Genomic DNA, 15,477 nt, shown 5'->3' with positions numbered 1-15,477 from the left:
TCCATGGGGTTGCAAAGAGCTGGACACGACTGAGCGACTAAACCACAGCAATAAATAAACTGTAGTCATGCATTTTCAAGAACCACACTTCAAGTGCTCTGTGTGCAAAGGCCATGCTGCACAGAGCAGATGGAGAACACGGCCAGTTCTCCTGGGTGTGCTGCCCTGTGGGCTCACACTTCAGAGAAGCGCCAGTGATCCCCTGGGCCTGAGCCCTGCTGGGGACCGACGGGCGGTGGGCACAGGCTGGAGCCAGCCCGGGCTGGGGGGTCCTCCCTGCCCCCTTTCCCACGTCATTCCATCCCCGCAGCTGCAAGGCCCTGTGGCCCCGCTGGAGTGTGGGAGCCGGAGCCCCTCCCCGACCCCACTGGGCGTCAGCGTGCACTTAGCAACGTCTGAAAAGCCCCACGGCATCCTTGGGTCTCACTCCCCATAAATCAAGCAAAATAAGTAGCTCAGGCTGCCACATCGGAGCAAGTATATTTGTCCTGTGGTTTATTATGGAGCAGGCTGCTTGTTAAGGGCTCAGAGGAGTCCAGCTCTGGCTGAAAACCCCGCAGAAGGTGTCGCCGCGTCCATGTGCTGGCAGGCGACAGTGTCAGCTGGCACGGCTGCAGGTGGGGGCCTGGAGGGAGAGGCGGGCGGGGACAGGGAGCCGAGGGTGGTGGGCGAGGGGAGGCCAGAGGCAGTGCTGCCGGCGGCTGGAGCTGCCCAGGCGTTTTCAGGGGCCTGAAGGACGGAGCTGTCACACTCAGGCCTGAATTCACAGCATAAATTACCGTCTGCCCGGGCAAGGAGGCACACGCCACTTTCCAAAACTGGAAAAGCTCCATCAGTGGGGGCCGAGCCATCAGCCAGCCGCCCAGTCCCCGCAGCCAGCGGGGAGAGAAAGTCCTTTCCTGGAGGAGCGTCCCGCTCCGAGGATCCAGGAGAGGGGACTCGGGGCGCCCGGCCTCTGCTGGTCCAGCCGTGACGGGAGGGCGAGGAAACCCGTGACGAGGTGGTCGTGGTTCAGGAGAACAGTCTCCCTGCCTGCTCGTCACCAGGGACGGTGAAGCCGGAATTCTGCTCCTTTTCGCTTGCCTCCAAAGGGAGAAAGGATGGCTTGCCGCTGGTGGGAACTGGAGGGCGCACAGCTCATGTCTGTAACAGGAAACATCTGCTCTCACTCAGGGACCAAGTCATATTTTTCAGAGTCTGGCTGAGCAATTGGGTTTCCTTTTACTGGCAACCCCAGCTCGGCGCCTTATGAATCTGAAGCTAACACCTTTCCCTTAACTTGTTCCTTCTGCTGACACGTGGGAAAACAGAAAGGCTTCTATTTCCCCCTCCGTGCGGTGCTCTGACTGCCCTCAGCACACCCTGGGGCTCTCCCAGCTCAGAGGAGACACCTTCATGCAGACCTGCCCCCTCTCCCAGACAGAGCCCGCAGGCCACCTCTGCCGATCCTGTGGTCAAAACCCCGGTGGCCAGGCTGCGAGAGGTCTTTCTTTTGTCCAACAAGGGAAGAGATGGGAACTAAGTTACTTTTTAATAAAGAAATTTTTTATGTTTAATTGAAGGATAATTGCTTTATAACATTGCTTTGGATTCTGCCACACATCAGCGTGAATCAGCCACACGTATATACAGAATCTAGAACGATGGTCTACACACACACACAGGATAATCTGTGGAGTATGTTCACCTTATGGGCACACTTGATGACTTCTTCCTGTGCATACACCAAGCTCTCAAACATTCTCAGCACCAGAAATTTTCCCTCACACAGCCTCCTGGTTCTTACAAATAGAGCTGCTGGGTCCCATCCCACCCCAGAGGCAGCCCGATTCTGATTTCTGCAGACACGGATTCCTCCCCTGACCTGGGCCCTCACTGCAGGCATCTCAGACCTCAGGACAAGCTCATATTAACCCAGACCATGAAGCAGCGACGTCGGTTTGCCAATCTGTGGCTAGAAATGCCATTTTTCCAGGGACTAATTACTGCAGGCCAAGTCACGCTCTTGCCAGTCACCTTCCTGAGATGCTGGTCCCCGGGGCGAGAGCTGGGTGAGCCCTGCTCACCTTTCTTGCTGTGAACGTCCAGGCCCACGACTCTTTAGAAATGCAGTAACCCCGACGCCAACGTGAAAAGGAGGGGCAGCACCCAGTGCTGAGGAGGACGCAGAGCGGCTGGAACTGCACAGGGAAATGACCTTGAGAAAGCATTGAAGACTCCACGGAGCCAAGCAAGCGCCTCCCCCAGTCCAGCAGACCTGTTTCTATCACACCCAACAGACAGACATCTGCCCACCAAGGTCAAGTGCTAAAACAGTCACAGCAGGTTTACTTGTAAGAGCCCACCTGGAAGTTACCCGGAGGCCCACCTGCGGGAGGACGGATGCGTGTAACGAAGTGCCGTCCACCAGGGGGGTGGGCGCGGATAGGATCACCTCTGGGAAGTGGCCGAGCCCAGGTGGATTACAAGCAACAGGAGTTCGGGCCAGTTTAACTCAGAGTGAGCCTTATTAGGGGTCCCTGGGGGCCTCGTGGCTAGGATTCTGGGCTCTCACTGCCATGGCCCGAGTTCCATCCCTGGTCGGGGAACCGAGATTCCACAAGGCACACAGCCAGGAAAAAAAAAAGCTCAGAATATTTCTTCTCTTGCTTACTGGCCTTCTTCACCTGAAAGGAAGGCCTAGAAAATGAACTCGCATTCTGTACGATCAAAGGAAGAGGAGGATGATTTTGACCGACCTCTGCAGCCACTGGGGTGCTTTTCACAGGCGCACAAACTCTTCGTGGTCAACAGAATCACGGACGAGGGGAGCCCTCTTGGGGCTGATTTCCCAAATCGACGACTGCGAATTTGGATCGGAACGTGTACCGGTGGTGACAAGCTGTGTGTCGGGGAACCCCGAGGGGGCACCACAACCCCCAGTGTGCACTGAGACGCTTGCTATTTCCAAGGATTACACGATAAAGCTCCGGGGGACGACGAGCTCGGCGGAGGCCACGACTTCCGGTCGGCTTGCAGAGCTCCAAGCCTTCGTGGAGCTGGGGCTTCCTTCAACCGCTGAGCTGAGACGCAGGAACCAGGGCTTCTACACGGACGGGGCGGGGGTGGCTGTGCCCGGCGGGCTGAGGTCAGAGCCGCCACGCGGATGGCCAGGGTCGCCCCGGCTGGAAACACTGCTCCTGGGAGGATGACCGAGAGGCTGGTTTTAATCTCGGTATACTGGCGTTATTTCCTTAAACAGTCATCTAGTTGTGAGGATGCAACTCCTTAAGCCGTTTGGATGTCACCACCTAATAAACAGTGTTGTCAGGCATTTCTCTGGGCCGACGAGCGCCGTGCAGGGTCACCGCGGCCCTGACGGGGGCCCTGAGCCAGGGTCCAGAGCGGTCGGCGGCCCTGCCCCCAGGCTGACCGAGGAGGTGCAAACAAGCCCTGTGCTTTCTTTGTGAGACTCTCCGCCATCCTGCCCGAGCTGAACGGCTGGCCAAGTTTTAGCTCTCATCATCCCCGCAGCGAACATACACTTTAAAGTGTTATTGAAGGAAAACACCCTGTTAACAGCGATCACTCCACAGTGACCCTCAGAATCCGATGGGGTGTCTGTCCCTCAGCTAGGAGCTGGCCGCCCCGGGCCAGTCAGTAAACTGAAAATCTCTTTTGCTGCAGAGTGAGTATGTCTTTTTTTTTTTTTTTTTTTTTTTTGCAAAATTAGAGCCTTCTTAGAAGCCAGAGGCAGCAGAAGACAAAAGCTGAGGAGCAGGGTTATAAATGAAAAGCAAACAAAAGCAGAAAGCATCGCCACTCAGCAAGAACTCAGTGGACGAATCCTCTGGGGAAAGCTGCCTGTGTCCAAAGGTGGTCTCTGATTGAGCTGCTGGGAGGAGCAGACAGCGCTTCCTGGACCACCTCTGACAGCGGTCTGCATCTCATCGCAGCCCGAGAACATGGCCGGACCAGCCCAAGACACAGCTCACATGCGCTCCCGCCAGGCACTAGTGCCCAGCCAGACGGGAGCGCCCCGGCGCCCCCAGGCTCCTCTCTGCACACCCCTGCCCCCATGGACGCTTGACCCAGAGCCCAGACCCCCTGCCTTCTGGACGCCGTCACCTCTAGTCCCTGACCCGTGACTCCTCTCCAGTCCTTGGTGCCCTGGCTTCTGCGTTCTCACCGGGAACTAGGAGTCTTAATCATTTCTACCTCGTGGTGTCTCTGTAAAATCGGATTAACAAGTACACTTCAAGCAGTCATCGGCTTTTATTATTCTTAAGATAAATGTCTGATAAGGGGCTGCGGAGTCAAGTGACGAGACTAGCTTTTTTTGCTTTTGAAAACTTTCCAAGGGAAAAGTTTAAACCAAGTTGCCTTTTTTTTTTTTGGAAAGGGCCTGTTCCCCTGAGTGTTGGATATTTTAATTTCTACAAATGTGCTGATCTGAACTGTAGACACCGTCTCCTGCTGTACCCACCCCAGCCCCGGGGTCATCTGCTGGTCTACTGTTCTTAAGGTCAAGCAGAATTCTGGAGCATTTTCCATAATAACTCCAACCCCAGTTTCTGAATTTGACAGTTTCGCTTACTCTAAGAGCACATACTCTTCACTGCGGCAGGGCCGCCCTGGTCTGGAGAACCCCGGGAGCACGTCACCCCGGGTCCCACGGACGCTCCACCTCACCACGCCCAGCACACAGCCCCTCAGGCGCTTTGGGAGCAAAGCTGCAGAATTCTAAAACCCATCTCCTTACCCACCGAGCAAGACGCTCGCAGCTGCGAAGGGAGGGCAGACACAAGCACCCCGAAAGGATGCCGTTTCTCCAGAGGCAGAGTCCTAAGAAGACACACGTGAAAAATAAAACTTCACTCCAGAGGAAGAGCTTAAAGAAACAACATTCATCACAAAAGAAAAAAATCCACATTGACAATTTCAAACAGAGACAAGTCTATCTTATTAGAGGAGAGAAAGAGATCCAAATTAATTAAATATAAAAGGAGAAAGTAAGTTTAGTTCAGAGGAAGGAAAAGCACAATATAATATACACAGGAATAGAAGCAGACACCTTGGGGGCGTCCCAGGCAGCTCAGTGGTGAAGAATCCTCCTGCAGTGTCGGGGATGCAGATTCCATCCCTGGGCTGGGAAGATTTCCTGTAAGAGGAAATGGCAACCCACTCCAGTGTTCCTGCCTGGAGAATCCCATGGACAGAGGAGCCTGGCGGGCTGCACTCCATGTGGTTGTAAAGAGTCAGACATGACTTAGCGACTAAACCACCTCACCACCACCATTACAAAAGAAAGAAAGGAGATACTTTTTAATAACGAGCTAAAAATTAAAGAATTGTATGAAATAAATGAGGAAATGTTGGAACATAAAGTGAAAAGAGTAGACTTGCCTGTGGAATATTTTTGTGTTTGAAATCGAATAGTCCTGTAGAATTAAACGGCCTTAACAAGCGAAGGGAACTCAGACAACCTACAGAACAGAGCCAGAAGCAGGAGGAGGGCGGCCAAGGTGTAAAGCAGCGTTCTCCTCTGGCGTGGGAACCAGGGCCCGAGTGGCTGCACACGACGGTGGGGAGGTGCTCGTCTTTTATTTTGGGGGAGAGTGTGGGGAGAACTGGTATGAACTCTTCTCCAAAGCTTTGGTAGAATTTGGGGTGAGTCAGTCTGAGAAGTGAAATGTTAGTAGCTCAGTCGTGTCTGACTCTTTCCTACCCTATAGACTGTAGCCCGCCAGGCTCCTCTGTCCATGGAATTCTCCAGGCCAGAACACTGGAGTGGGTAGCCTTTCCCTTCTCCAGGGAACCTTACCAACCCAGTGATCGAACCCAGGTCTCCTGCATTGCTGGCAGAATTCTTGACCATCTGAGCCACCAGGGAAGCCCAAGAATACTGGGGTGGGTAGCCTATTCCTTCTCCAGTGGATCTTCCCGACCCAGGAATCAAACTGGAGTCTCCTGCCCTGCAGGCGGATTCTTCACCAGCTGAGCCACCAAGGAAGCCCCAGAGTCGGTCTGGGGTCTTCTTTTTTGGCAGCTGTTTGTTTGTTGTTTTTTACGGATTCAACCTCTCCATCTGCCCCTCCCCCTCATCTGTACCTCAAGTCCCCAAGCCCCCAGGCCACAGACAGGTCCTGGTCCTGGTCCTGGTAGGATCCGGGCCGCAGAGCAGGAGGGGAGCAGCGGGCATCTGCGGCTCCGTCGCTCCCCATGGGGGCCTGTGCCGCCCGAACCGGGCCGTGCCCTGCGGCCCAGGCTCACAGGTAAGGAGGCGCGGGCAGGAAAGAGCAGCTCCTGGAGGAGAGCGTGGGTACGGACGCCCCGCAGGCATGGTCCACCATGTGGAGTCCAGCCTCAGAAGCATCTCCTGCAGAGCTGACCTTGGGAACGCCTCTGGACGTGACCACACATGAAATGTCCTCTGGTTTCCAGGGCACACGACCCTTAATTATCCCCCAGTCAGCGCCCCAGGCCCACCCTGGGTCCCCCCACCCTGCTGGGCGCTTGACCATGTGACCGTGTGGACGCTAGCTGCCCTGAGACAGCTCTTACGGGAAAAGGCTTTGTTTCAAAATTCAAAGCTATTGAATTCCAATGTCATCAAAGTCAAATTTTCCATTAAAATTTCTATTGACCTTTTCCCATAAGAGTAACTCTGAATTGATTCTAAACCCATTTTGAAAGCCTGGGGCAAGGGCTATTCTGTCCCTGATCTGAGGCCCCCCACCGGCTTGCAGACCGCCCCCAACCCCCGCCCCCCGCCCCCAGCGTCTCTCGGGTGGAATGGAGCAACGCGTCTTTCAGACACAGCAGGACCCGGGCTGTGGAGGAGTCTGGTCTCTAAGGGTCGGGAAGACACTCCTCCCCATCACTGATGGGATGACCTACACGGCTCCAATCACCCCCACCCTCCACAATCCCTCTAGGTTCTACAGACTCAGCTGGTGACCGGTAAACTTACAGAAGGTTAAGAAAAGGACTTAAAAATATTGGACTCTGTGGGAGAGGGAGAGGGTGAGATGATTTGGGAGAATGGCATTGAAATATGTATAATATCATATATGAAACGAGTCGCCAGTCCAGGTTCGATGCACAATACTGGATGCTTGGGGCTGGTGCACTGGGATGACCCAGAGGGATGGTATGGGGAGGGAGGAGGGAGGAGGGTTCAGGATGGGGAACACATGTATGCCTGTGGCAGATTCATTTCGATATATGGCAGAACCAATACAATATTGTAAAGTTTAAAAATAAAATAAAATTAAAAAAATATATAATCAGTTTATTTCTCATTAGAAAAATGACGTACCTATTAGCAATACATTATAAGCAACTAAAAATAGAAAAGGACAAAGTAGACTTTTACTTTTAATACAAATAGTATAGACGCTGTATTTTCAAAAATTGAAAAGGAAACAGCAAACACACTTTTAAAATACTCATGACATTCATGAGAGAGACACCAGCACGCACACGAGCGTGGCCACTCCACTTTGCCCGCTCAAGGGCCTGGACAGAACCAGGCATTTTCTGTGAGCTCTCTGACCCCGTGCACATCTGAGCGGCTGCCTGAAATTCAGCGACTTTTGGGTAAACTGCCCACCCCTGCGTTATCTCAGAGACACAGCGTGCTAAAGCCCGAAGATGCCTGTAGCTCACTGCTGGATAGAACTGATTTTAAAAGCTGTTTATTTAGAGCTGTGTCTGCTCACAGAAATAAACCAGTGTCCACTGGACCCAGGCTACCGGGCTTTTCTTTGTGGGCGAATTAGTAACACAAGCAAATTTTGTGAGTCTTCAGGAGACACTAAAAAGGAAGGTGTATTTTTTTCAAGACACAAAGTTTGATACCTAGCGATCAGACCTGCTTCACTAACGGAACTCTTTGGGACGGCCACATTCTAACTCAGTTTCTCTCTGTTGGATCACACGTGGTTAGAAGGTAAGTCTGACTCCTGCTTATTTCCATTTCTCAATCACCAAAATCCAGAAATCAGCGCTGATGTAATGCCACCCTCTGACCCATGGACTCCGTTCCGATTTCCCAAGTTGCCCACATCCTCCGCAGACGGAGGGTGCACCTGGACTCACGGTGAATCTCCAGTTTCGTTCCGTCCAGCCCAGGTCCTCAGCCTCCACTCATTTCTAATGACCTTGACAGTTGCAAAGAGCACAGCCCAGTTTCCTTGTTCAGTGTTGCTCAATTTGTCTATTTCCTCACGAATGTATTCACAATATGCACTTTTGACAGGAGCACCACCTAAGCAGTGTTACGATCCTCGGGGCGGGCTAAATCAGGAGGTGTGCAGCGTGAATTTGTCTCGTTGCTAATGATGTGGGCTTTCATCCCCTGGTCAAGTGGTGTCTGCCAGGCTTGTCCATGTGACAGTCACTGCGGGCGACGAGATGCTCTGAAATGGTGTTTATCTGTCCTGATTCTCATCAGTGATGACCCTTGCCTTCAAGCACCACAGGGAGGGCCACGGGCTGTGTCTCTAATTCCATCCCTCACTTTAATTCTACCAGTTGACATTTCCTTACTGACGCATTGACTGATTTATGTCAGAAGGGTTCCACGGATTCTTACTGTTCAGTGGGTCATAACCTCTTGTGATCCTTGTTTATTTTGATGCTCAGACTTGGCCCATAGATGCTCCATTGCGTTGGCTCCTGTGTTGGTTTTGACATGTTCCCAACATCTCTGACATTGTCTTACTTTCTGGGACAGGATGTCCGGGCTCAGTTGTATTTCCCCTGTGCAGGTGGGAACCAGCCGTGTTTCTGCAGGCCCTGGTTCCTTTCAGTGGAGGGCAGTATTAAACCAAGATCTGAGCCATGTGTGCCCATTGGCACTGGACTGCCCTGTTCCTAAGCCTTCAGTGGGCAGAACTAGGAAATATGCATCCACACACATCAGCATCAGCTCCCCTATCTACACGCACATCAGCATCAGCTTCCCTATGTACACGCATCAGCATCAGCTTCCCTGTCTACACACATCAGCATCAGCTTCATTTAGACGTGTTAAAAGCCATGGGTCCCTGCTGATATAACTAATTCTAATCCCTACAACAGAGATCACTGAAGCTCCCCCATTTCCATATTTATAATCTTTTAAGTATTGGGAACACGGTCCTCATTATCTGCAGTGCATATACTTATCTTTTCAGTTGCCTGTAAGACAGACCTTCTGGCTTTCAGACCATTCAGGCCATCTATTTGGCATTAATACTGCCTGCTCAGCCACGCAGATGTCCTCCCCAGCCCAGCCCTGCCAATCTTGCTGGTAATGCTACTGAATCCCCAGCCCCCAGCCCCAGGCCCACTGAATCCCCAGCTCCCAACCCCACTGAATCCCCAGCCCCCAGCCCCCAGCCCCACTGAACCCCACCCCACTGAATTCCCAGCCCCCAGTCCCCCTGAACCCCCAGCCCCAGGCCCACTGAATCCCCAGCCCCCAGCCCCATAGAATCCCCAGACCCCAGCCCCACTGAACCCTCAGCCCACTGAACCCCCAGACCCCGGCCCAACTGAACCCCCAGCCCCAGGCCCACTGAACCCCCAGCCCCCAATCCCACTGAACCCCCAGCTCCCAGCCCCACTGAATTGCCATCCCCAAGCCCACTGAACCCCCAGCCGCCAGCCTCACTGAACCCCCAGGCCCCAGCCCCAATGAACCCCCAGCCCCCAGCCCCACTGAATTCCTAGCCCGCAGTCTCACTGAACCCCCAGCCCCCAGGCCCACTGAATCCCCAGCCCCCAGCCCCACTGAACCCCCAGCCCCCAGCGCCACTGAATTCCTAGCCCGCAGTCTCACTGAACCCCCAGTCCCCAGGCCCACTGAATCCCCAGCCCCCAGCCCCACTGAACCCCCAGCCCCCAATCCCACTGAACCCCCAGCCCCCAGCCCCACTGAACCCCCAGCCCCCAGCCCCACTGAACCCCCAGCCGCCAGCCTCACTGAACCCCCAGGCCCCAGCCCCACTGAATCCCCAGCCCCAGGCCCACTGAATCCCCAGCCCCAGCCCCACTGAATCCCCAGCCCCAGGCCCACTGAAAACCCAGCCCCCAGCCCCACTGAATCCCCAGCCCCAGGCCCACTGAATCCCCTGCCGCCAGGCCCACTGAATCCGCAGCCCCCAGCCCCCAGCCCCACTGAATCCCCAGCCACCAGCCCCAGTGAACCCCCAGCCCCCCGCCCCACTGTATCCCCAGACCCCAGCCCCACTGAATCCCCAGCCCCAGCCCCACTGAATCCCAGCCCCAGGCCCACTGAACCCCCAGCCCCAGCCCCACTGAATTGACAACGGTCCTACCTTCAGCAAATACTGTTCCCGTTACAAGTACCGTGGTTTTCTTGTGTAATTCTCTTTATTCTGAATTAACTGTTGTCTGAAGTTAAGACATACACTTTCAAACCACTTTTTCTCTTGGAATACTGTACGATTTACAGAAAAAGTCACAAATATAGGCAATCCCACATACCCCTTGCCCAGTTTCTCCCACATTTCCATCTTACGTAACTACGGTACATTTTGTTACAACAAGGAAGTTACCGTTGGTACATTACTGCTGACTAAGCTCCAGGTCTCATCTGGACCTCACCGGTTTTTCTGTGAACGTCCTTCTTCTGGGTCAGGATCCAGCACAGGCCCCTACCCCGCCTCTGGCCCCGTAGCCCCTGGGTGTCCTCTGGTCTGTGGCAGGGCTGTGGTCTTCCTGTCTGCAGATGACACCCACTTACCACCCACCCCCTCGGAGGAGGGTGCCTTCAGAGAAGTACCTGGGAAATTTCAGAGCCTGTTAAAATAGAATTCTAGCAAAGGATTTGGCCAACTGGGATTTAGCAGACTAAAATCCTAAACAGGATTCCAGCTAACTAAGATTTCACTAACTATGAATCCCGGGGAACCTGAGTGTTGGAAACCCAAGGACTAACGCAGCGTCATCTGGGGCTCAGTGAAAGGTCAGATCCTCTCTCCCAGTGTCAAAAATGTCTCCTCACTAATCTGGAAATCCATCGCATTTAAATGAGCTCTTTGGATGGAAAAACCTGAAAGTAAGGCCATAGGAAAGGATTTGAGAACGATGGGCTTTCATGGAGGAGAAAGGGGTGCTGGGAGGCGCGGAGGGGGAACCCTGGTGGGAGAGGCAGGTGGGGGCCACTACGGTGGCCAGGAGCCTGGAGACCCTGCCTGGGGGGCTGGGAAGGACCGGGAGAGAGTGAGGAGGTGGGGATCCTGGGCAGGTTGGTGTCACAGACCCACCCGGGACCAGGGGCCACCCAGCCCCGGCGTAGGGTTGGCGGAGAAGAGACTGGGACGGCCACCCATCCGGATGCACAGCAGCAGCCCTCATGGCGCACGCGTCCCTTCCCGGAGTGTTCGCTGGTTCTCACCAGAGCCCCATTAGATTAGGCACAGCGGGTGGCTTATCAGGGTCTCATGAGAAGACAGGGGTGCAGTGGAGACCTGGCCCCACCGGGGGTGGCGGCCACCGTGCGGCGATGCTCGCGATGCTCGGCAGACCTGAGGATCGGCGGGGGGACTCACACACAGCTGGGCCCGTTATGCTGCGGCTGAGACAGCGTTTCTGGGAGTGGACCCCGCCCGGGGTCAGAGGATCCGCTCCCTCCCAAGGGCTGGGCCCCGCGGCTCACCTGAGGAGCTCTTGCGGTTGACTGGGAACTGCAGGGGCCTCACAGAAGGAGGACCCAGCGAGGCGGGAGGAGGCGGCGGTCCCAGGCGTGTGCTGTCTCCCTAGAGTCTGCAAGGGAGGAGGGGTGGGCTGGGGGGCCCCGGGGGGTCTGGGGCCACACCGCTTACTCCTCACAAAACCTGCCAACCACCAACCTATGTCTGAAGGACCAGGAAGCTTATTTAGGAATGACTCCTGTTAGAAAGGCACTTGGACTAAGGAGTGAAATTTTCTTAGTTTGATACAAATTTTAAACCATAAATTATCGAAGCACAAGATTCCAACATGTCTTTTCCCTGGAGCCACAGGGCGATGGGCTCAAGCAGACCTCTCAGTGAAGCGCGTTTTAAAACGACGAAGAGGGTTTCATCAACCCTGTCCAGGACTTGGAAAGACACTTCATCACACACAGTCACATTACTCTTTAAACAAAGTGAAAACCTAGGTTACCAACACGAATGTATAATACCTTCCCAGGTGGCTCAGTGGTAAAGAATCTGCCTGCCAATGCAGGAGACTCAGGAGACAAGGGTTCATATTGCTGGGTTGAGAAGATCCCCTGGAGGAGGAAATGGCAACCGGCTCCAGTATTCTTGCCTGGAGAAATCCCACAGACAGAGCCTGGAGGGCTGCGACCAAGCACGCAGGCACAGAATATATAATAGCAGGGGCCATGAATTCATTTTGAACAATGAACCAAGTATGCAAAACAAAGAAATCAAGCTTCAAAGAGGCAAAGCAAATTTTTTTGAAAAAGAAAAAAATTTAAATTTTGAAATGAAAACTAGCTAATAAATCAAGCTTGAAATTAAACTTGTAAAGTGTGTTAGTGCGATTTTCACTGAACCAGCAAAGAAGAATAAAACTAGCCTTTCCGTTTGTTCAAGCTTTTCTTTTTAAAGTAGAGGTGGGAGTTTAAAACCTGTGTGTCAGTGACCCAATCCTGTAGGCATTTATGAGGTTTTCAGAGGAGCTTGTGGGGAGCAGAGCCAACAACGAAGCAGAGATGCTCCAACCCTGAGGCCTGGGGAGCAGAAAAGACCCTCGGCTCCAGGCACCCAGAGGCCCCCAGCCCCGCCCCTGTTGGCACCTCTGTGATGGGACCTGAGCCAGAAGCTACGGCTGCTTCACGCTTCTCCTAGGATACCTGCCCCAAACCTGCCAGGACGCTCCGTCCTCACAAAGAAGCTCAGAAGATCTTCGACCTGGGAAACAACCTCAGAAAGAGCTACTCTTGTCACTGAACACAACATTAGCAAGAGCAGTTCAGTTCAGTTGCTCAGTCGTGTCTGACTTTTTGCGACCCCAGGGATTGCAGCACACCAGGCCTTCCTGTCCATCACCAACTCCCAGAGTTTACTCAAACTCATGTCCATCCAGTCAGTGATGCCATCCAACCATCTCATCCTCTGTCGTCCCCTTCTCCTCCCGCCTTCAATCTTTCCCAGCATCAGTGTTTTTCCAAGGAGTCAGTTCTTCGCATCAGGAGGCCAAAGTATTGGAGTTTCAGCTTCAGCATCAGTCCTTCCAATGAATATTCAGGACTGATCTCCTTTAGGATGGACTGGTTGGATCTCCTTGCACTCCAAGGGATGCTTAAGAGTCTTCTCCAACACCACAGTTCAAAAGCATTAATTCTTCAACACTCAGCTTTCTTTATAGTCCAATTCTCACATCCATACATGACTACCAGAAAAACCATAGTTTTGACTAAATAGACCTTTGTCAGCAAAGTAATGTCCCTGGGTTGGGAAGATCCCCTGGAGAAGGGTATTTTGGGGGCTTCCCTGGTAGCTCAGTTGGTAAAGAATCTGCCTGCAATGCAGGAGACCCCAGTTCGATTCCTGGGTTGGGAAGATCCCCTGGAGAAAGGAAAAAGCTACCCACTCCAATATTCTGGCCTGAAGAACTCCATGGACTGTATAGCCCATGGGGTCGCAAAGAGTCAGACAGAACTGAGCGACTTTCACTTTCATTAGCAAGATAAGACTGTGTTTATGATTCAGATTTTCCGCCCTTTAAGTCCCATGTTAGCAGAACTGATAGCGGATTAGGGGACAGGGGCAGTTGCCTGGTAGAGTACGCTTTAAAAAGCAACGGCATTTTGCTTGAGAAAATCATTAAATAAACCAGTGTTCTCCAAATTGTCTTCATTGTCCAGCACTAACAGTGATGCCTGAGCAGGCAGTCCGGTCTATGCATATCTGTAAGTTACATGAAACATGCAAATACGTATTATAAAACATAAAAATAGAAATTTTCATTTGTGGCCCATACCACACAGCTTGCTGAATCTTGGCTCCCTGACCAGGGATTGAACCCAGGCCCTTGGCTATGAAAGCACAGCATCCTAACCAGTGGACCTCCAGGGAATTCCCTAAAAACAGAAATTTTTAAAGGATAACATAAAATAAATTATAAGTATCCTATAATTTGGGGCAGCTCTTGGGGGTTTTGTGGCCTACCAAGATATTAAAGGAATGAGTGAAAAGTACATGCAGCCTGCATTTCAATTCAGAAGCAAAAACTACGACTGAACCATGAGAACGGATGGATAACAGCAGGAGCAGCGAGCTCACGACTGAACCACGAGAACGGATAGAGAACAGCAGGAGGAGCGAGCTCACGAATGAACCACGAGAACGGATGGATAACAGCAGGAGCAGCGAGCTCACGACTGAACCACAAGGACGGATAGACAACAGCAGGAGCAGCGAGCTCACGAGGGCTGGGGAGTGTGTTCTGGATATTTGGGTTGTATTTTCTCTTGGTTTGTATTAAATTTTATCACTCACGTTTCTAAATAGAGACCATGGCACTCCCAGTTTGCATTTATTTAAAGTGTAAACTTTCAGGGACTTCCCTGATGGTCCAGTGGTTAGGACTCCATGCTTCCGCGCAGGGGGCAAGGGTTCGATCCCTGGTCAGGGAACTCAGATCCTGCAAGATGTGCAGTGCAGCCAAAAAAAAAAGAGTTTTCAGGAAAAACAACTGCCTTGATGGTACTTAGAATTTCAAACCAACTACTTGAACTTGAAACTGCTGGCTTTGGCATGCATTCAGATAACACTCGCTATTCAGACAGCACTGCGTGCAGGTCCCAGGATACAACAATGAACCAGTCATGGTTCCTGGTCTCCGGGAACTCCGCTTTTACTGGCTAGAATCGGTTTGATAAGAGACTTCCATCCCCAGCAGTATGGCAGGCTAGATATCCTGAACACCCTCAGACTGAAGTGATTAATATGTTTATAAAATATTTTTTAAATGCACTCTGGAGATAGCATGAGATTGGAAAAAAAGAAAAAAAAACATTCCACAGAGGCCAAAGCTAAAGGAAAGCAGAAATCCTTGTTTTTGCCAAAAGTGTTCTCCCCTCAGGGCAAAGCCTGGGGTCGTGGCTTCTTCCTGGAAGGCTGCATGGGCCTGCGTGCAGAGCGGGGTTGGGGGACACAGCCTGGCAGACCTCCCTGGCCTTCCTCAGGCCTCCCTCTGGCCCAGCGCCCGCCCCAGTGGGAAAACCGGCGGAGTCCACTCTCGAGCGGGAAAGAGGAAGGGACTTGCTGTGGAGGAATGAACGTCCCCGGCGAGCCGTCTTTCTCCACCTTGGTCCTGGGTGAAGGGGGCGCCTTTGAAAAGACACCAGCTTTACCAGACTTCACGTGTGTGTGTGTGCTGTGAATTTCCACCAGTTGTGTGGCCGGAAAAATCCACAAGGTGGGATTTTAGTTTTACTTGGTTTTCAGGTTGTGAGAGAGCTGGCAGACGGAAAAGCACGTCTTGGTGGAG

The 15,477-nt window shown here is 52.7% G+C and overlaps 1 protein-coding gene across 1 annotated transcript; it reads right to left on the bottom strand.

The window, feature by feature from the left end:
- Positions 1-455: 455 nt before the first annotated feature.
- On the bottom strand, positions 456-5,190 carry LOC129624259 (uncharacterized). The gene is made up of 3 exons (XM_055541917.1): positions 4,746-5,190; positions 2,067-2,180; positions 456-1,143 (listed from the first exon to the last, which is right to left on the bottom strand). The coding sequence occupies exons 1-3, from the start codon at positions 4,910-4,912 to the stop codon at positions 456-458; spliced, it is 969 nt and encodes a 322-aa protein (XP_055397892.1). The 5' UTR covers positions 4,913-5,190.
- Between the last annotated feature and the right edge of the window lie 10,287 nt (positions 5,191-15,477).

Source organism: Bubalus kerabau, chromosome 12 (assembly GCF_029407905.1).
Source record: "Bubalus kerabau isolate K-KA32 ecotype Philippines breed swamp buffalo chromosome 12, PCC_UOA_SB_1v2, whole genome shotgun sequence".
NCBI classification, from domain to species: Eukaryota; Metazoa; Chordata; class Mammalia; order Artiodactyla; family Bovidae; genus Bubalus; species Bubalus kerabau.
This window is presented reverse-complemented; position numbering and strand designations above follow the sequence as displayed.

Excerpts from the sequence above, each read along its gene's own strand:
- LOC129624259 (XM_055541917.1), bottom strand. The coding sequence starts at position 4,912 with ATGTGGATTTTTTTCTTTTGTGATGAATGTTGTTTCTTTAAGCTCTTC. Across the intron at positions 2,181-4,745 it reads AGCTGCGAGCGTCTTGCTCG|TTCCAGCCGCTCTGCGTCCT; the intron begins GTGGGTAAGGAG and ends TTCCCTGTGCAG. Across the intron at positions 1,144-2,066 it reads GGACGTTCACAGCAAGAAAG|ACATGAGCTGTGCGCCCTCC; the intron begins GTGAGCAGGGCT and ends TTCCTGTTACAG.